This window comes from Protopterus annectens, chromosome 1.part1, assembly GCF_019279795.1.
Source record: "Protopterus annectens isolate FY-2018-M chromosome 1.part1, PAN1.0, whole genome shotgun sequence".
Taxonomy (NCBI): domain Eukaryota; kingdom Metazoa; phylum Chordata; order Ceratodontiformes; family Protopteridae; genus Protopterus; species Protopterus annectens.
Window position 1 is genome coordinate 136,732,531 of NC_056726.1, and position 22,145 is coordinate 136,754,675.

Sequence of the window (22,145 nt, forward strand, 5' to 3'; positions counted from 1 at the left end):
TGTGGAAAAAGTAATCATTTGATTAGTGAATTTGACAAAAACGTTTTATTTGTGGCAAAAGAGGGCATGTAGCAAAGATATGATATGAAATGTAAAAAGCATGGGAAAGCAGGACATACATGGGTTGAGTTTGAAGAAGGTGAGGGAATTGTTGAAAAATAAGTTAGACAGGATTAAGTATATGATAAAAATTGAAAAGGAACAACAAATAAAGGGAAGAAGAGGTATTAAATACAAGTGAAGAAGAATATGTAAACTGGCAAGTAGTATGTGGAAAGAGAAATTCAAAAGGGAAAAGGGTAAAACAAAGGAAAAAAATAAAAGTGTAATTGTGAAAGAGCAAAATCAGCAAGGAATGAGATAGAAACAATAATAATATAATTTAAAAGCTGAAAATTTTAGCTTTAAATGTGAATAGTACAAACAATATTAAAAGAAACAAATGGGCATTTTAAAATGATATGCATCAATGGACATGCATATTATTATATTAGAAGATACCAGGATTTTGACAGAAGAAGAAGAAAGATTACAAACTGAAATTTTATGGGTTGGAATACTTATTTGGAATATGGGAAAGGGCAGATGTTCTGGAATAGCTATAATATGTAAAGAAAACATTAAAATTATAGATTTCAAATTAGTTGAAATAGGGAGAATAATGGTTTTAGATTTAAGATACAAAGCAAAGGTTTATAGAGTTATTGCATTATATGCATATGTTACAAAAAAGAAAAATAAATAATGTTTAAAAAACTCTAAATTATGTAGGTATTAATATGGATATAATAATAGGGGGAGACTTTATTTGAAATTCAAGGACAGGGAAAAAAGTAATGATGTTAAAACAATACAAGAGGTATTGAAAAATGGAAAGTTATACATATGGGAAAATAAACACTGGACTTGTAGAGGAGGAGGAAAATGGAAATTGACTATTTTATAGTATCAGAAAGTTTGAAAATATTACAGAAATGGGTAAAAAGGACAGTTGTTTACAGATCATATAGCTATATGGATAGAGGTATATGACAACAGAGGTTATATAAAAATAGGAAAAGGTGTTAAAAGACAATGAAAAAGACTTAAGTAAAGATGTTAGAAAATAAATAAAAAATTATGGAAAGATCATACATATATGAGAACATTTTATAAAACTTAGCCAAGTTGGTGGATGCGCTTTAAAGAAAGATACAAAAAATGCTTTTCAGAATGTCAAAATGAAAAAAGAAGCTGAAAAAAATAATATATAAATAGTCAATTCAAGAAGTATTTTGGAAATAATAAGAGATATCAGGAATCTTTTTGAAAAACAAAAATAAATATATGATATAAATCAAGAAAAAAATAAAGGATTGTTGTATAAACAAAGATACTGTCTACAAGGAAAGCCCCACGGTAGTGGTGCTGCGGTAGCGTTGTCGCCTCACAGCAAGACGTTGTCCCGTTCGATTCTCAGCTAGAGCGTCTTCTGCATGGAGGCATACGTGAATGGGCGTGCCTTCATTGAAGGTTGTGCATCAGGGCTGGTAACTCGGCACATAAAAATCCACTACCAAACATTAGCGGACCAGAGTTCCATTTTGGCGACCCTCTAACCGAGATAAGCCGAAATACACAACAACAACAACTGTCTACAAGGAAAGAAAGAAGAAGTATCACCATACTTGAGTAAATTAGTAAAAAAGAATAAAAGACTAATAAGAGAAGCAAAGAATAATGAAGTAGAAAAAACAAGAAGACAAGAAGGAATATGTAAGGTAATTAAAAAGCATACAGAACAGAATTTTGTTTAAAAAGACGCAACAGTAAAGCAGAAATGGATAGTTAAAAAGCTAAAAAAAGAGGATAATGAAAATCTGAAAAATAATATAAGTGAAGAAGAACTAAATGATGTATTAAAAGACATTAATATGGATTCAGCTATAGGATTGGACGGTACTAAATATATGTATGATGATATGGAAAACTGGCAAAAAAATCCTTTTTGTGGAAGTATTAAATGAATGGTTAAAGAAAGGTATAACAGCTAGACAGATATGTATGGGAATTATGCATTTTATTTGGGAAAAAAGTAGACAAAAAGGATTTAAAAATTGGGGACCAATAGTATTGAATAATATGGATTATAAGACATTTATGAGAATAATAAAATATTAACAACTAAAGTAGATAAATTGCTTGAACAAGCAATATTCGATAGAAAAGGCAAAGGAAATCAAGAATTATTCTGGATAGTAAGGTAACTAATAGACAATATTATAAATCGAAAAGTAGAACCTAAAATCATGATAGGAGACTTAAGTAAGGCATTGGATAAAATACAATATGAAGCATTATGGGGCATATTAGGAGCTTATAACATATGTGAGAGAATTATTAAATTAATCAAGTCTATATATGAAAGAAATAATATTAGAATAATTATAAATGCATGGCTAAGTGAAGAAATCAAAATTGGATGCAGAATAAAACAAGGATGCCCAGCATGCAGAATCATATTTGCTTTAGTAATGAATATAATCATCTGTAAAATAAATAGAATAATAGATACAACAGGATATAAGATAATGGAAGAAATACTATTACCAATAATATTTACATATGCAGATGACATAATATTAATCACTAAATACAAAGAAGGGATGACGGAGGCAATAAAAGAAAGAGTTAAAGCAAACTGGATTATGTATAATTGAAGAAAAAAGTTAATGATTTGCATTCACAAGTAATATAAGAGATATACAGTTTAATAGAGAGGGTATAGATATCCCAGTAACAGGATTTGGAAAATGGAATATATTCAAAAACAATGGGAGAAAATTATTCAAGAAATAAAAGACATATGCATATTTTGGAAATCTTATAAGTTAGCATATAAGAAAAAAGTGTACTTGATAAATGTCATCTTAATACGTAAGTTAGCTTATGCAGCAAGTATATACATAATATCAAATAATTATAAAAAAGAAATAACTTCTATAATATTTTCATTCATATGGGAATCCAGACTGAATCCAGTGAAAATGGGAATTTTGTATGTAAAGGAAGAAGGTGGAGGATTGGGGTTAATAAACTCAGTTTTTCTTTCAGCTTCACTGAACCTATATAAAGCTTTAACAAGTTACAAAAAGTGAATAAGAATCTGATAGAACATATGTTTTATGATAAATATAAGTACTTTTGGAAAAAATGGAGATATGAAAAAGATTGAAAAACTATATGTATGAAGAAAAAAAGGAATATCAAAACAAAATATTCTTATGGAAATTAAAGTGAATACAACTGAAAAAATAGGAAAGAATGGTATTTAAATATTATGAAAGAACACTATTTCCTTTTTCCTTGGAAACATTTAGAGATCAAAAAGAAGAAAGCTATTAGAATGAGATGCATGTGGTGTAAAAAGATACATGAAAGTAAAGATTTTCTGTGGAGATTATCAATAGGTAAATTACCTGTCAAGGCTAATATGCCTTATAAAAGAAAACAAGAAAGGACATGAATTAATTGTAGAAAAATTCATTGTGGAGAACTTGAAACAATGAAAAATGTTTTTTTGAAATGTATTAGAGTAAAAACATTATGGGGAGAAATATGCAAAAACAACATATTGAAAGGTTTGGATAAAATAGACATATAAATATGAATATGTCAGAGTATGGATATTATGAAAAAATAAGAAGTGAAGAAAATTGATAGAATAATAGTTTATATTCTATGGAGAATATGGATGGAAACAGAAGAAAATGAACAAAGATAAGAAATTTTAGAAGTAGTAGAAAAAGAAGAAAAAAATAGCTGAGAAAAAATAAAAACAACAAAGAAGAAGGTTCTGAAATAAACATGTCACTAGCTGTGTATCTCAGGGTTTGGTTATTAGGTCTCTTCTCTTTAGGATTTACTTCTCAGAGGTCATAGATGATGTTAAGAGCTTATGGCTGACCAAGTTTGCAGATTACTGTGAACTTGGCCACATTATAAACTCCTCAGAAGATGCCAAGATCATCCAGCGGGGCCTTTCCCAAACAAATACTTGGTGTCAAAACCATGGCTTAAAACTAAGCACCAAGAATGTGTAATAATACACTTCAAGAAGTATGTTATTTCCCATAACTATCACATCAACAACATACTCCTGAGAATCAGTCCAGTAGTTAGGAACCTGGGATCCAATGCAGATAATGAGCTGTCCTTCAATTGTCATGTATCCACTATTGTAAAAAAGTCCTTTTCATTGCATAGCTTATTTATAAGTGTATGGCATACAAGTCCAGGTAGGTGAATATACTATTCTATTCTGCAAATATTAGGCCGAATCATAGATTGCAATGTCCCTTTTGGTATGCAGATGTCCAAACACTTGGCACAACTTGAATGACTGCAACACTTCCTCACCAGGAAAATAAAAGGCCTTAATTACACAACCTATACTGACTGTCTCAAATGATTGTTCATTTTCTTGGCATTGTACAAACTACTGATAGCCAATCTCGGCCTCACTTATAGAGTCTCTACTGGCCCCATCCTTTCAGACCTACTGCACAACCACAAGTCCAAAAATCTTAGAAGCACCTATTCAAGAGATCTTAATTAAGCAGAACATGCTGGAGGGATGAGTATATTTCACAGAGAATAGCACTTGTCAGGAATTGTCTTCCTTTTCTCATAAAGCAAAGTATATGTCTTACTTTATTCAAGAGTAACCAGGATAAATGGATGGGACAATGCAAGTTTGTCTCCAAATTAGCACTCTTGCCCCTCATGGATTATGGTAGCATGGAAATGTCTGCTCAGCTTTGGTTATTCCTAAAATACAAGGACTAATAAACCTCTTAGGTATACATGGCTAGGCTACTGAAGAACGTCATGGATTAATAGCCTCATAAGTAACTATGAATGTATACTGTTAAATAGAAATATCAGCAATAAAGCAATAAAGACACCATAATGGCCAAGTTAAAAAAATATATATTAACCAGGTATACACACTGAATACACACAGCCCCTTTTCTTGATGAAATCCAGGAACATTTCCGGGTTCTTTACCAATAATTCTACTCTGCCTGCCAACACTCTGCTTTCATCCAATACGCAGATGACTCCACCCTCATCACCTCCTCTAATAGCATATCTTATCTCCTTTCTTTCACCCAAAACACATTTAACTCCGTCGAAAAATGGTTCAATGATCCTAAATAATAAGAAAAAATTAATTATTACTCTTCCTTCCTAAATCACTCTCTGACCACAAATCTTCCTTTACCATCTCCTCACTTGATAACACCATCATCAAAGCTGACACTCACACAAAACTTCTAAGCACTGTAATAGATGACCAGCTTAAATTTGACTAACATATTCACCAGTGTATTAAAAAGACTCATGAAAAATTAGGACTACTGTATCGAAACAAATAATTCCTTACCCCTGAAGCTAAACTATCCCTACCTACAGCATTTCTATTTCCTGGTCTCCTTTATGTTGCTACCATCCTCACAAGCCCGCAATCCACATTAATCTCACAACTTGAACAGACCTATAATAAAATCACCAGATTTACCACAAGCCAACCTTACAGAGCCCACCACTGCATTGCACATTTGCAATGGCCTGAACTCCCCCCACCAACTTCTTATACCACAACTTCATATCATCCACTCCATCCTTTACAAGCCTACTGCTTGCCCCTCCCTACATACATAAACCTAATAGAACTATAGTACAACAAAAAAACAGGCTTAAATAGTGGGAAGTATACTTGCTGTGTTCAGTTCAAGTCAGTCACAGAAGGTAACCAAATGTTCCACAAAGAGAAACGAAGCTGTAAACTATAAACTGCTTTACTTTGCGAACTCTTAATCCAATAAACAAGAGTCAAAATCACCATAGAGTGTTCATTCGAACCTACTCATCCATTGGGCAATAGCTTGTAGAAAAAACACGCAGCTAGCATGTAAAAATAAATCAAGCATCCAGTAGAAACCCGCGTTTATTAGAATAATTAAAACACAGGGCTAGCGCTTTCAACGAATCTTCATCAGGCCACTAACAAACAAACATACTAGCATCCCTTTTATAGCAAAATGCTAAAGTCAACTACTGATGTCACATCCTGTTTGGACATACTGAAGTCAACTCTGATGTCACATCCTGTTATATATAAAATATTTAAAGTGACATGACTTTTTGTAGTAAGCGCTACAAACAACTCTGATGCCACATCCTACTACATATAAAATATTATAAAATATTTTAAAAAAGTTTTAAATCATTTAAAATATTTAAAATATGTATGCAGACATTTTGTAGACATATTCTGAAATAACATTTTACCCTGCTTTAACTGCTGCATTTAACATTCAAAATGTTTTAAAATATTTTGAATATCTATGTAACCATCTCATAGACAATCTGCAGCAAATAAAGTGTTTCAGAATTACATACTATTTTCCTATAAATACTGCTACTTATATGCATACTAGTAACAAAAATGGCACGCATATTTAATGAAAGATACAATCCCATTTAAGACACTTGTACGTATAAATACATGCTTAAAATAGGGATCAAATTAATAAAGATATTAATATCTACACATCAGCTATTTAGCATAATTATAAATGCACAAAAATAATCATCCAAAAAGCTACATCTAAAACTTGTACAGCGTGTGCTTCTAAATATCATAATATCTGTAACAGCATAAATAATTCAGATCAGACATGTGCACACGCAGAGATGTTAATACAGCTGGTATTATAAACATAAAATATAAAAGTGTAATTGTGAAAGAGCAAAATCAGCAAGGAATGAGATAGAAACAATAATAATATAATTTAAAAGCTGAAAATTTTAGCTTTAAATGTGAATAGTACAAACAATATTAAAAGAAAAAAATGGGCATTTTAAAATGATATGCATCAATGGACATGCATATTATTATATTAGAAGATACCAGGATTTTGACAGAAGAAGAAGAAAGATTACAAACTGAAATTTTATGGGTTGGAATACTTATTTGGAATATGGGAAAGGGCAGATGTTCTGGAATAGGTATAATATGTAAAGAAAACATTAAAATTTTAGATTTCAAATTAGTCGAAATAGGGAGAATAATGGTTTTAGATTTAAGATACAAAGCAAAGGTTTATAGAGTTATTGCATTATATGCATATGTTACAAAAAAGAAAAATAAATAATGTTTAAAAAACTCTAAATTATGTAGGTATTAATATGGATATAATAATAGGGGGAGACTTTATTTGAAATTCAAGGACAGGGAAAAAAGTAATGATGTTAAAACAATACAAGAGGTATTGAAAAATGGAAAGTTATACATACGGGAAAATAAACACTGGACTTGTAGAGGAGGAGAAAAATGGAAATTGACTATTTTATAGTATCAGAAAGTTTGAAAATATTACAGAAATGGGTAAAAAAGACAGTTGTTTACAGATCATATAGCTATATGGATAGAGGTATATGACAACAGAGGCTATATAAAAATAGGAAAAGGTGTTAAAAGACAATGAAAAAGACTTAACTAAAGATGTTAGAAAATAAATAAAAAATTATGGCAAGATCATACATATATGAGAACATTTTATAAAACTTATCCAAGTTGGTGGATGCGCTTTAAAGAAAGATACAAAAAATGCTTTTCAGAATGTCAAAATGAAAAAAAGAAGCTGAAAAAATTAATATATAAATAGTCAATTCAAGAAGTATTTTGGAAATAATAAGAAATATCAGGAATCTTTTTGAAAAACAAAAATAAATATATGATATAAATCAAGAAAAAAATAAGGGATTGTTGTATAAACAAAGATACTCTCTACAAGGAAAGCCCCGCGGTAGTGGTGCTGCGGTAGCATTGTCGCCTCACAGCAAGACCTTGTCCCATTCGATTCTCAGCTAGAGCGTCTTCTGCATGGAGGCATACGTGAATGGGCGTGCCTTCATTGAAGGTTGTGCATCAGGGCTGGTAACTCGGCACGTAAAAATCCACTACCAAACATTAGCTGACCGGAGTTCCGCTGTAGCGACCCTCTAACCGGGATAAGCCGAAATCCACAACAACAACAACTGTCTGCAAGGAAAGAAAGAAGAAGTGTCACCATACTTGAGTAAATTAGTAAAAGAGAATAAAAGACTAATAAGAGAAGCAAAGAATAATGAAGTAGATAAAACAAGAAGACAAGAAGGAATATGTAAGGTAATTAAAAAGCATACAGAACAGAATTTTGTTTAAAAAGACGCAACAGTAAAGCAGAAATGGATAGTTAAAAAGCTAAAAAAAGAGGATAATGAAAATCTGAAAAATAATATAAGTGAAGAAGAACTAAATGATGTATTAAAAGACATTAATATGGATACAGCTATAGGATTGGACGGTACTAAATATATGTATGATGATATGGAAAACTGGCAAAAAAATCCTTTTTGTGGAAGTATTAAATGAATGGTTAAAGAAAGGTATAACAGCTAGACAGATATGTATGGGAATTATGAATTTTATTTGGGAAAAAAGTAGACAAAAAGGATTTAGAAATTGAGGACCAATAGTATTGAATAATATGGATTATAAGACATTTATGAGAATAATAAAATATTAACAACTAAAGTAGATAAATTGCTTGAACAAACAATATTCGATAGAAAAGGCAAAGGAAATCAAGAATTATTCTGGATAGTAAGGGAACTAATAGACAATATTATAAATCGAAAGGTAGAACCTAAAATCATGATAGGAGACTTAAGTAAGGCATTGGATAAAATACAATGTGAAGCATTATGGGGCATATTAGGAGCTTATAACATATGTGAGAGAATTATTAAGTTAATTATGTCTATATATGAAAGAAATAATATTAGAATAATTATAAATGCATGGCTAAGTGAAGAAATCAAAATTGGATGCAGAATAAAACAAGGATGCCCAGCATGCAGAATCATATTTGCTTTAGTAATGAATATAATCATCTGTAAAATAAATAGAATAATAGATACAACAGGATATAAGATAATGGAAGAAATACTATTACCAATAATATTTACATATGCAGATGACATAATATTAATCACTAAATACAAAGAAGGGATGAAGGAGGCAATAAAAGAAAGAGTTAAAGCAAACTGGATTATGTATAATTAAAGAAAAAAGTAAATGATTTGGATTCACAAGTAATATAAGAGATATACAGTTTAATAGAGAGGGTATAGATATCCCAGTAACAGGATTTGGAAAATGGAATGTATTCAAAAACAATGGGAGAAAATTATTCAAGAAATAAAAGACATATGCATATTTTGGAAATCTTATAAGTTAGCATATAAGAAAAAAGTGTACTTGATAAATGTCATCTTAATACGTAAGTTAGCTTATGCAGCAAGTATATACATAATATCAAATAATTATAAAAAAGAAATAACTTCTATAATATTTTCATTCATATGGGAATCCAGACTGAATCCAGTGAAAATGGGAATTTTGTATGTAAAGGAAGAAGGTGGAGGATTGGGGTTAATAAACTCAATTTTTCTTTCAGCTTCACTGAACCTATATAAAGCTTTAACAAGTTACAAAAAGTGAATAAGAATCTGATAGAACATATGTTTTATGATAAATATACGTACTTTTGGAAAAAATGGAGATAAGAAAAAGATTGAAAAACTATATGTATGAAGAAAAAAAAGGAATATCAAAACAAAATATTCTTATGGAAATTAAAAGTGAATACAACTGAAAAAATAGGAAAGAATGGTATTTAAATATTATGAAAGAACACTATTTCCTTTTTCCTTGGAAATATTTAGAGATCAAAAAGAAGAAAGCTATTAGAATGAGATGCATGTGGTGTAAAAAGATACATGAAAGTAAAGATTTTCTGTGGAGATTATCAATAGGTAAATTACCTGTCAAGGCTAATATGCCTTATAAAAGAAAACAAGAAAGGACATGAATTAATTGTAGAGAAATTCATTGTGGAGAACTTGAAACAATGAAAAATGTTTTTTTGAAATGTATTAGAGTAAAAACATTATGGGGAGAAATATGCAAAAACAACATATTGAAAGGTTTGGATAAAATAGACATATAAATATGAATATGTCAGAGTATGGATATTATGAAAAAATAAGAAGTGAAGAAAATTGATAGAATAATAGTTTATATTCTATGGAGAATATAGATGGAAACAGAAGAAAATGAACAAAGATAAGAAATTTTAGAAGTAGTAGAAAAAGAAGAAAAAAATAGCTGAGAAAAAATAAAAACAACAAAGAAGAAGGTTCTGAAATAAACAACATGTCACTAGCTGTGTATCTCAGGGTTTGGTTATTAGGTCTCTTCTCTTTAGGATTTACTTCTCAGAGGTCATAGATGATGTTAAGGGCTTATGGCTGACCAAGTTTGCAGATTACTGTGAACTTGGCCACATTATAAACTCCTCAGAAGATGCCAAGATCATCCAGCGGGGCCTTTCCCAAACAAATACTTGGTGTCAAAACCATGGCTTAAAACTAAGCACCAAGAATGTGTAATAATACACTTCAAGAAGTATGTTATTTCCCATAACTATCACATCAACAACATACTCCTGAGAATCAGTCCAGTAGTTAGGAACCTGGGATCCAATGTAGATAATGAGCTGTCCTTCGATTGTCATGTATCCACTATTGTAAAAAAGTCCTTTTCATTGCATAGCTTATTTATAAGTGTATGGCATACAAGTCCAGGTAGGTGAATATACTATTCTATTCTGCAAATATTAGGCCGAATCATAGATTGCAATGTCCCTTTTGGTATGCAGATGTCCAAACACTTGGCACAACTTGAATGACTGCAACACTTCCTCACCAAGAAAATAAAAGGCCTTAATTACACAACCTATACTGACTGTCTCAAATGATTGTTCATTTTCTTGGCATTGTACAAACTACTGATAGCCAATCTCGGCCTCACTTATAGAGTCTCTACTGGCTCCATCCTTTCAGACCTACTGCACAACCACAAGTCCAAAACTCTTAGAAACACCTATTCAAGAGATCTTAATTAAGCAGAACATGCTGGAGGGGTGAGTATATTTCACAGAGAATAGCACTTGTCAGGAATTGTCTTCCTTTTCTCATAAAGCAAAGTATATGTCTTACTTTATTCAAGAGTAACCAGGATAAATGGATGGGGCAATGCAAGTTTGTCTCCAAATTAGCACTCTTGCCCTCATGGATTATGGTAGCATGGAAATGTCTGCTCAGCTTTGGTTATTCCTAAAATACAAGGACTAATAAACCTCTTAGGTATACATGGCTAGGCTACTGAAGAACGTCATGGATTAATAACATCATAAGTAACTATGAATGTATACTGTTAAATAGAAATATCAGCAATAAAGCAATAAAGACACCATAATGGCCAAGTTAAAAAAATACATATTAACCAGGTATACACACTGAATACACACAGCCCCTTTTCTTGATGCAATCCAGGAACATTTCCGGGTTCTTTACCAATAATCTCTACTCTGCCTGCCAACACTCTGCTTTCATCCAATACGCAGATGACTCCACCCTCATCACCTCCTCTAATAGCATATCTCATCTCTTTTCCTTCACCCAAAACACATTTAACTCCGTCGAAAAATGGTTCAATGATCCTAAATAATAAGAAAAATTAAATTATTACTCTTCCTTCCTAAATCACTCTCTGACCACAAATCTTCCTTTACCATCTCCTCACTTGATAACACCATCATCAAAGCTGACACTCACACAAATCTTCTAGGCACTGTAATAGATGACCAGCTTAAATTTGACTAACATATTCACCAGTGTATTAAAAAGACTCATGAAAAATTAGGACTACTGTATCGAAACAAATAATTCCTTACCCCTGAAGCTAAACTATCCCTACCTACAGCATTTCTATTTCCTGGTCTCCTTTATGTTGCTACCATCCTCACAAGCCCTCAATCCACATTAATCTCACAACTTGAACAGACTTATAATAAAATCACCAGATTTACCACAAGCCAACCTTACAGAGCCCACCACTGCATTGTACATTTGCAATGGCCTGAACTCCCCCACCAACTTCTTATACCACAACTTCATATCATCCACTCCATCCTTTACAAGCCTACTGCTTTCCCCTCCCTACATACATAAACCTAATAGAAATATAGGTTAACATCTCTACAATGTGCCTTCAGCTTGGAATAAACTTCCTTACTCCATTAGAGACACCTCTAATATTTCGCAGTTCAAAAAGCAACTTAAACTCTTCCTCCTAAGCTAAAGGATCTGTCCATGCCAGGAGCCTTCCTATCCAACCCCATCCTTTTCAACCTCACCTCAATGTTTCGTCTCATTTCTCTATCTCTATTATCAACTCCACAGCCTCTCTTTCCCTTCTTCTTACTCCCTTCATTTAGTTGCGTTCTCTACTCAGGCTATCTCACAACTGGGCATCCACTGCATATTCTTCTTCTAAAACAGTGTAATCTGTGTAGGCTTGCATCTGAATTCTTTTGCACTGTATCATATTTATTATTATTATTATTATTATTATTATTATTATTAATATTATTGAGATACTTATGATATTGTCTTCATCAGTTTTGTCTCTTACTTTCAACTGTTAAAGTAGTAGGTCATATATATATTCTTTGTTGTACTATTGCACACTAATTACTTTTTATATATTCTCTAAGTGCTTATTGTGAATTTTTTTGTAAATATATTGGAGCTTCTCTCCTTGGGTCTCCACTGAAAATGGGCTTCTAGCTCATTTGGACCAATCCAGTTAACAAATGTCAAATAAAATAATAAATAAAAATAAAATAAGAAACTTGCTCAGAATCACTAATTAGGCCCATTGCAGCTCTGATAATCAGACCAAAAAGTACTACAGGATCTTGGTCTAGAGGCACATAGTCTAACTTAAACCAAACAAAGGGCATTTAAAGATCATAATAATAGCTGATATACCACTATTTAAGTTCTATAAACCCATAGTACTATCATTCTGATACTATGGACTTTTATATGATTGATTGAAAAGTGTGCTGGCTAAGGATTAAAGATCATTTCGAACTATAGTAACAGCAGAACAAATACTGTTTACAGTTACAAGGAATAAAATATTAAACCATTATTAATTTGGTTCTTTGTGTCCGAAATTAAACATGGAACATTAGTTCTGATATTTTCTCTAGCTTTTTATTCATAAGTATTAGCCAATTTATTACTATTTCTGGGTAAAACTCCAACCTCCACTACAGTAACCTCATCTTAGTCTTTTTTTTCTGCATTATATAACATAGATGTTATTTAATGCCCTAAAATCCATTGGTGCCTTTTAATTTCTTCACTTCCATTTTCCCTGTCACACATCTTACAGGTACTTTTTGTTTGCTCGTCCAAATCTGACATTGTTACAGGAAGGAATATGCCTCAGCTTGCATGGCCTAGCTAGGATAGATATACTATTGTATATAGTTCTTACTAGTCATCCCCTGCCATAGCTCTCAATGCCTTAATTTCAGAACCAGCTCCAAAGGCAAAATTAACCAGGAACAAAGGCTCCAAAATCAGGCATACTTTTCAAGTGTTGGTGGTAACAATGATAAAGAAAATTAACAAAATAAAAGGGCATTAATGCATTTTTGAAGTAAAAGAAGTCTGTAAGAATAATTATTGTCATTATGTGTTGACTGTAATGTGCCACTGTTACTAAAAAAATCATTATGTTCAAGAGGGACAGAGCAAAATTTTGAGACAAAATCAGGGATGTCCATGGAAATCAGGAGCACTGGAGATGTATGCCTCCTACAGATTTACATCTTGAAAGTGTATTTCGAAGGTCAGCTAAGTGCACAAATTAGCAGCCAAAGTGAAAGTATGATGTAAGGAGTTTAAAGACGTTTTGCTTAAATCTTTAGGTAAAGAACAGAGATAAGTTAGATAAGCTTCAATGCTGTCATTGTCAGCCAGAGAAGTGTTGCTTTTATGCATAAATTAAAGACACTATGAAAATAAAATAAAATGAATACTGCAAACTATATCATCTCTTTGAAGAATCAGAATGTTATCACTGCATTTAATCAGGAAGAACACATCCATATGTGTAAGATGAGACATATAAAGAGGTTACAAACTTTACTGTAGGATTAAGACAAAACCTCCAATAAAAGCCTGCTTGGTTGGATTCATAGGTTTATAGGTTCATAGGTAGGTACTAGGCTATTGGCTCAAGGGCCTACGTAAGTCTAACCAGCAAGGTTCCATAGCTTATGCCACCCAAGAAAGTTATTTTCCTGTGCCACTGTCCAGCATAGACACAGAAATGATCCCTAGGGTGTATTTCCTATTTCCCATCCACTCATCAAGATTTTTCTTGAAGAGTGCTAATGAAGAACTTTGCTTGACATAGATGGGTAGCTTGTTCCAGAGTATAGGAAATCCCTGGGACAGGAATCTATCCCTCCAGCATGACCTGTTTATTGTGGTGACAAGGTTTAGGTCCCTAGAGAGTGTAGCTCAGAGGGATTGGGATTTCTTTAGGTGTAGCATGTCCAACAGCTCTGGGTTTGACATAGCTTTATATGTTAGACAGAGATCACCTCAGAGTAGGCGATATGCTATGGAGTAAAGCTGGAGTTTTTTGAGGTGGTCAGTGTAGGGCATTTGTTTGAGGCCAGTAATTCTCTTTGTGAGGTACTTCTGTGGCCTTTCCAGCTGCTGCAGATGTCTTGTGAGGTACATTCCAAAAGGAGCATTGTACTCTATAATGGGTCTAATGAGTGACGAGTAGAGGGGAACAATGACCTCTTTTTTCCTGGATGAGAACCCTTTTATGATGAGGTGTACCACGTAGAAGAACTTCCTGACTACTGTGGCAATGCGACTATCAAAGGTGAGACTACTGTCCACCTGAGTCCCAACGTCTCTTAGCACGCATTTGGTGTTACATAGATTGCTGCCTATGTGGTAGTTCATGGGTACAGAGTTTTTACCAAAGGGGATGACACTGCACTTTTTGGCATTGAGCTTGAGGCCATGGCTTTGACACCAGGCATCTGTCTCAGTGAGGCCCTTCTGTAGGATGTCCACATCATTTGGGGACTTGACTATGGCTCCTAGTTTGCAGTCATCTGAGAACTTCATTAGCCAGAGGCCTTCTGTGTTAGCCTGTACTTCAGAGAAGTAGATACCAAACAGGAGAGGTCCCAGGATGGAACCCTGTGGTATTCCACTTGTCACTGCTTTGAGGTCACATTTGGTGTCTGCAACTTTTACAGTGTGGGTTCTGTCAGTGAGCCAGTTGGCAACCCATCTTGTGATGTAGGGATTTATACCTAGTTTAGTGAGTTTAGCTATAATTCCAGAATGGGGGATGGTGTTGAAAGCCTTGGCGAGGTCAAGATAGGCTGTGTGAACCACCTTACCCTCATCCACAGCTTTGTTGACTGCCTCAAAGAAGTCGATCAGGTTCAGGAGGCATGATCTGCCTTTCACAAACCCGAACTGGGTGGGATCCAGAGTTTGGAGGTTACCAATATCTTTGTTTAGGAGTTCCATGATGATACATTCCATGGCCTTGCAGACCAGGCTCGTCAGGCTAATAGGTCGATAGTTCCCAGGATCAGTGGTGGCTCTCCCTTTGTGGAGTGGGTTACCTGTTGCTGTGCACCATTCAGTGGGCACAAAGACTGATGCGAGGCTATTATTGAACATGGTGCTAAGTGGGGAGCCAGTTCGTTCTGAAGTTCATGTAAAATGCAGCCTGGGATGTTGTCTGGTCCCATGGATGCTGTGTTTTTGGCTTTAGAGAGTGCAGCTTTTACCTGTGTAGTTGTAATTACAAGGACTCTGCATTCTTCCTGTATAGATATGAGCCCTTTAGGGGGTGAGAGGGGGGGTAAAGTTAGCACTGAACTGATCTGCCAGGATGTTGGCATTATAAGTTGGTTCTGTAATTTTCGTGCCTTTGTGCTGTAACTCAGAGCAGATCTGGGTGTTGCCATCTAGATTCTTGACATAGCTATAGAATGCTTTGTGGTTGTCCTTGGATTTAGTATTTTGTTTTCATAGCTAGCTTTGGAGGATCTTATAAGGGATCTCAGCTTCTTACTGAGGATGACCCGGGAGCTCCTCCACTCATGGGATTTTACTCTCTTTTGCAACAGTTTCCTCCTTCTGTTGTACAGTTTGTTTATGGCAGGGGACCACCAGATTGGCTTCCTTTTTTTAGAGGATAGCGTCTTGGTTCTGTTTGGGATAGCATGATCCATGCACTCGTGTAAGTGCTTATAGAGTGCATTTGTGTAGGTTTCAGCAGTTTTAACTGTATTGTCCATCTGCATGGGTGTCATAAAGTTCACCACTTCTATCTTAAGAAGCATGAAGTTGGCTTTGGAGACAATTTTTACTGTGGTTTCCTTAATCAGATCAGAGGGATAAAGTCCTAACTACGATTATCAGCAAAATAAAAGGGGATACGAAGTTTAATGAAGGAGAAAAACAAACCCTATGACAAATTATAGCTTGGCAGGCATAGGGGAAATACAGCCCTGTCTCTAACATGGCAACCAGAGTTCCACTAGTGGCTTGTGTATCCATTTGAATGGGCATGTGGGAAGGAGGAATGATGTGTCTCTTGCACTGCTTCTCCTCATGTCAGTGCATATCGGGGGTACAAATTCCCACAGAAGAACACGTGAAGAGACTGTTGACCACATGAAAGCACTGGCACTGGCTTCAATGAGACAGGAGTGTCTCGAGGGGGTCACATCAGTTTTGGAAGTTAGAGTCAGGTCTTGTGGATCTTCATTGTATTTCAAAAACTAGATCAAGTCACTGGGTATACACTGTGGGGTTGTTTAGGATTTTTAAAGAAAAAGAAATATCCACTACACTGATGTTGACACCAGTCCCAGCCAGTTCAACCTTTGATTGCAGCAGAATAAATGGGCCGTATCCATGAGAAACAAATGGTCCAAATGAGCAACAAGAAAGAGACTTGACAATCAGACGGCTGACCAGAGTAACAAAAAATATCCCTGAGAGAAAAAGAAAAATCATCAGTTTATACCATTCTCCATGATGGCCATTTAGGGGTAAAAGAAATTAAAATGCAATCTAAAAATATTAACAGTGGTTTTAATGCACTAGTATGTTTTTTTTAATGGAAATGCACCAGTTTAAGTAATTAGCAAGCTATGTCAAACATAGGGCATAAAACCAGTTATTTAAGTCACTTATTAGTAGTTGCCTAGTAAACTGTAAGGGTGGTGACAGCAATTCATGTGGTCAGTACAGGAATCTAATGCAGTGGATTACCGGTGTATTTTTAGTAATTGCTATAAACTGACCATTTATACATATTTGATTCCAGATTGTAGACAATTCCTTATAGTGTAACTAATATTTTAGTAGCACACAGAGTAGATTGTCAACTCGGTGATTTAGTGCTGTTTTGTAATTCATCAGTGATGATTCAATAAAGGTATAACACATTTATAAATCTAATGATACCCTTAATTTCATTTAGATGTTATTGAAATAAGCCCCTTTACTGTAAATTTAGCAAAGTCATATAATGCCATGTAAGAGTACAAGTTTCATTGTCAACATGAATCCTATTGCTTAAAAAAAAACAATAAACCATTCCTTATATTGTACCAGTCCAGTAAACTTCATATAACTGCATGTGCAAAGCTGAATGAAAGCTTGTTGCCTATTTATTTATTATATGTGCATTCACAAATAATTTAATCATTTAGAATCATTAACCAGTAATGAAAAATAGACTCAATGACATTCATACCTTTGGGCTTCTCCTTTTCTTTTTCTGTTTAGGAAGAAAATGAAACATCAGAGAACCACAGAAAAAAAATATATATATACCATTATTTGAAGAAGAATTATATTCTGACTGATTAACTGCTTCTGAACCCTAATTTTTATGACTATTAGAAGACTGCAATCTACAGTTTTGCAATTTCATTCATACTTGGGACACCAGTCTACTCACTACTCACTGAAATACCTAAGATAAAGTAATAATACCCATACTGACCCCAACGACAACCCCCACCCATCATGGACATATAACTGTGTAATTCTTTACTGCATACGGGAGAGTAAAAATCTCTTCAGGCCAAGCTGAGGTGATGTAAATAGGTAAGTCTACAACAAATAAAACATATTCTTTTTTTGTAGTTGTTGTAAGACCTTTACTAGAAATATATATATATATATATATATATATATATATGTATGGGTCCTAATCTTATGATCGAAAGTACATTTCATCGAAACATACATGATCGATCTCACTTTCACAAAAGTGCATTTTGTCGAAAATGCACTTTTGCTGCAAAGTAACTAAGCAAACAGTTGTTTGCATGCAGATTTAGTTGTACATCAACTGTACTGTTGATTGTACAACTAAGCAAACTGTTGCTTAGATCACGGTACAGCGGGGATAAGGGGATATTCCCTTTCCCCGCTGTAGTGCAATCTGGGAGAGAGAATATAAAAGCGGGGGGTCTCGTGGTTCAGGGGGCATGCCTCCCTGCATAAACGTGAGTAATGTTTAAATTTTTTAAGTTTTTTCGTGAATTTTTTTTGTTTGTTTATGAAAGTGCATTTTCGACAAAATGCACTTTTGCGAAAGTGTGTCCGATGTACTTTCGATGTATCAGCATAGAGCCACACACATATATATATATATATATATATATATATATATATATATATATATATATATATAGATCTTGCACACTCTGCTGGATTGTATATCGCACTGTGTTTCTTCATCAGACTGTATATCCACAGCGCTTTCCTATGTTATTAGTCTGAACAACTCTGTCATTGCTTAGATTTCTTAATTTTTCATTAGTAAAATGCTTTGTATTTTACCTGGGCTGAGCATGAAATCAGTCAATACTGATAGTGCTCTATCCGTAAACAAATATACATATTTGTGTGCATGCACACACACACACACACACACACACACACACACACACACACATATATATATATATATATATATATATATATATATATATATATATATATAGGTATACTTTGTTTCACTGAAAGCTCATTTCACTGAACTTCAATTCACCTCAACCAAATTGCTGAAAGCTCAAATTACTGAAAACTCATTTCACTGAAATGTTACTCTCTGATTCCAGGACTTTTATTTTCTGAAAAGAGTTATGTACTCACCCTAACTTAGCATCTGTGTTATCCTATGTCATTATTCCTCAAAGTAGGGTCTTGGATCCAAAACTGGATTTGAGCCGGCAACTTTAGCTTAGACAGATCCAAGGCTCAAGTTCCTCCTCTCCCATAATCCCCTGTTGCCCTCTAACCCTTAGATTGAGTTTGCTAACATAGTCACTATCACTACAACCCAAAAGATAGAAAGGAAAATAGTCCTAGACCCAGAATACTCCAACTTCCTCAGATGATCCAACAAGGAAGGGGGATGACAGGAGGGAAATGTGAAGAATAATGACATAGAATAACATAGATGACAAGTTATGGTCAGTACAAAATTCTTTATCTGATGTTATCCATGTCATTATTCCTCACAGTAGGGACAGAGTCCCCAGCTACAATTTACCCTGGGAGGCCTCGAGGAAGGAGATTGTCAGAGATTGCAGCACTAAGATTAGATCCCAAGGTGGCAAGGGATCCTTAATGGGTAGTCTTAGAAGGAAAATGACATTCATGAAGGGTTTACAGTGTCTGGAAGAGAGTGTAGTTTCACTATTCTCATGAAAATTGAAAATCTCAGGCAGCTAAAGCTTAATCATAGACAAATTTGCCCCTTCCTGGAAAATGAAGGACATGAAAAACAGAATAACTGGCACAAAAGCAGAAAAGGGGTCCAGATTCCTGCTCTTAGCCCAGAAAGAAAACCTTTTCCATTTACTACTACAAAACTTTTAGGTGGAAGGTCTCTGGGAAGGTAGGATAATATTCCTGATGGGGGAAGCTAGCCTGGACTGTTTCAAAATCAGTGGAATAGGAGAAATGATGCAGTAAGACAAATGGTTCAAAGACTGAATAGAGGCAACACTGAAGGATGGGAGATCAGATCCTGAAGTGGATCCAGTATCCAAGGGGGATACTTCAGATGAGCTATTAGGAAGGGAAACCATGGCTGACAAGGCCAGAATAGGGCAATAAGGATCAGGGTAATGGGGCAGTGATGATAAAGGATGTCCGCAGGCATCGCACTTTCTGTAAAACTTTGGGAATAAGAGGAATAAGCATAGAGGAGACCTGGACACCAATGGTGGACTAGAGCATACCTCGTTGACTCCGTGGGTGGGGGGATCAGGGTGAAGTACATGCTGCATTTGTTGGCGGTTGGATAGGCAAAGAGGTTGCAGCATGGTTGACCCCAATGACTGAAGAACTGTTTTGTCACCATCAGATAGAGGTACCACTCATGAGGACTCATTATGGTTCTGCTGAGTTTGTCGGCCAGCATGTTGGATTCCCTGGGCATATGTGTTGCAACAAGAAAGCACCTTTTGGACATCACCCATTCCCACACACTCATGACCTGATGGCACAATGGGCAAGATCATGTCCCCCCTGCCCATTTATTGACATACTAAACCACTGCCATGTTATCTGTCTGAATTGCAACCATCCTCAGAGGGAGACAATCCTGAAAGGCTTGCAACATTAGGAGTACTGCTCTCATCTCTAAGACATTTATCTGCAATTTGATCTCTACAGGGGACCATGTGCCTTGAACTGTTCTCCCCTGGAAATGCCATCCCCTCCAACAGGGAAGCATCCATGGTCACTGTGGCCTTGGGCAGAGAGATTGAAAAGGGCCTGCCTAAAATGAAATCCTGAGACTGAAGCCACCAAAGAAGGTGCTGTCTGCACACTGGCATCAGTTTTATAGACATGGACATATGTTGAGGCAGAAAAGACCATTGAACCACCAAGACCCACTGTAAAACCCACACATACAGTAGTACCTTGCTTGTGGCACAAGCTGTATGGCCACAGCCATGGATCCTAGGGTCCAAAGAACCAAGTGGACTGTAGGATTCTAAAGATTTAAGACTTGCATGACCTGCTCTCAGATCAGCTGTACTCTGCAAAGAGGTAATGCTGCAATCTCTGAGACAGTCTAGCTGGACTCCTATGAACTCTAAATTTTGCACTGGGACCATATTTGACTTTGAGAGGTTCACTGTAATCCTCAATTGGCTGAACAGGAGTGGGACATATTGGATGGTTTGTGGCAGTCGATGCCTCATTCTTGCCATGAGGAGCCAATCATCGAGGAATGGGAACACCTGGAATCCCTGCAGCCTCAAGTGATCCACCACTACTGCCATACATTTGGTAAACATGTGGGAGCTGTGATGAGTCCAAATGGCAGGACTCTGAACTGGTAAAAATTGGCCCCTAATTGGAAGCAAAGGTGCCTCCTCGAGTGCGTCTCTATCTTGATGTGATAGTAGGCATCCTGGAGATCAATAGAGCACATTCAATTGCCCTTGTGTAAGAGAGGCAGAATGGATTGAACAGTGACAATCCAGAACTTGGACTTCTTGACCAATAGATTCAACTCACTCAGGTCCAGAATAAGACGCAGGTCCCCAGTCTTTTTTGGCACTAAAAAGAAGCAAAAGTAAGTTCCATGTCCACTTTATCCTGCTGGGGCCACTTGGATGGCTCTTTTTTGAAGAATTTGTACAACTTCCTTGAAGGCTAACTCCCTCTGCCAGGGTGGTACATCAGGGAGATACTTTCGTATAGTAGGGGGTTGAAAAAAGGGAATGAAATAACCCCTGCAAATGATGTTTAACACCCACTGATCAGAGGTGATGCTTGTCTAGACTAGTGGGTGAAGGGAAAGATGACCACTGACTGCCACCAGGGTAGGGTAGTTGGGTAATGCTTCAGGAGCGCTGAAAGGACAGCTCAGAGAGGGTTTCTCTGGAGCCCTGATTTTGCAGACCCTCCTGGCTCTACAGCAGCATCTGCTGTTGAAACCTCTCCTCCTGCATCTGGAAGAGGAATCATCAGGACTGTCCTGGAAGGAAGACTGTCATGTCTCGAACCACCATTTCTTACCTACTCATTGGGTC

At 35.4% G+C, this 22,145-nt stretch overlaps 1 protein-coding gene across 1 annotated transcript in view; it reads right to left on the bottom strand.

Annotated features, from left to right (window-relative positions):
* The window catches only part of LOC122814249 (triadin-like), a 674,993-nt gene that overhangs the window by 606,410 nt on the left and 46,438 nt on the right, over window positions 1–22,145 (bottom strand). Inside the window, exon 3 of the mRNA XM_044086849.1 lies at window positions 17,831–17,854. Coding sequence (XP_043942784.1) covers window positions 17,831–17,854 — 24 coding nt within the window. The remainder of the gene's footprint in view (window positions 1–17,830; window positions 17,855–22,145) is intronic.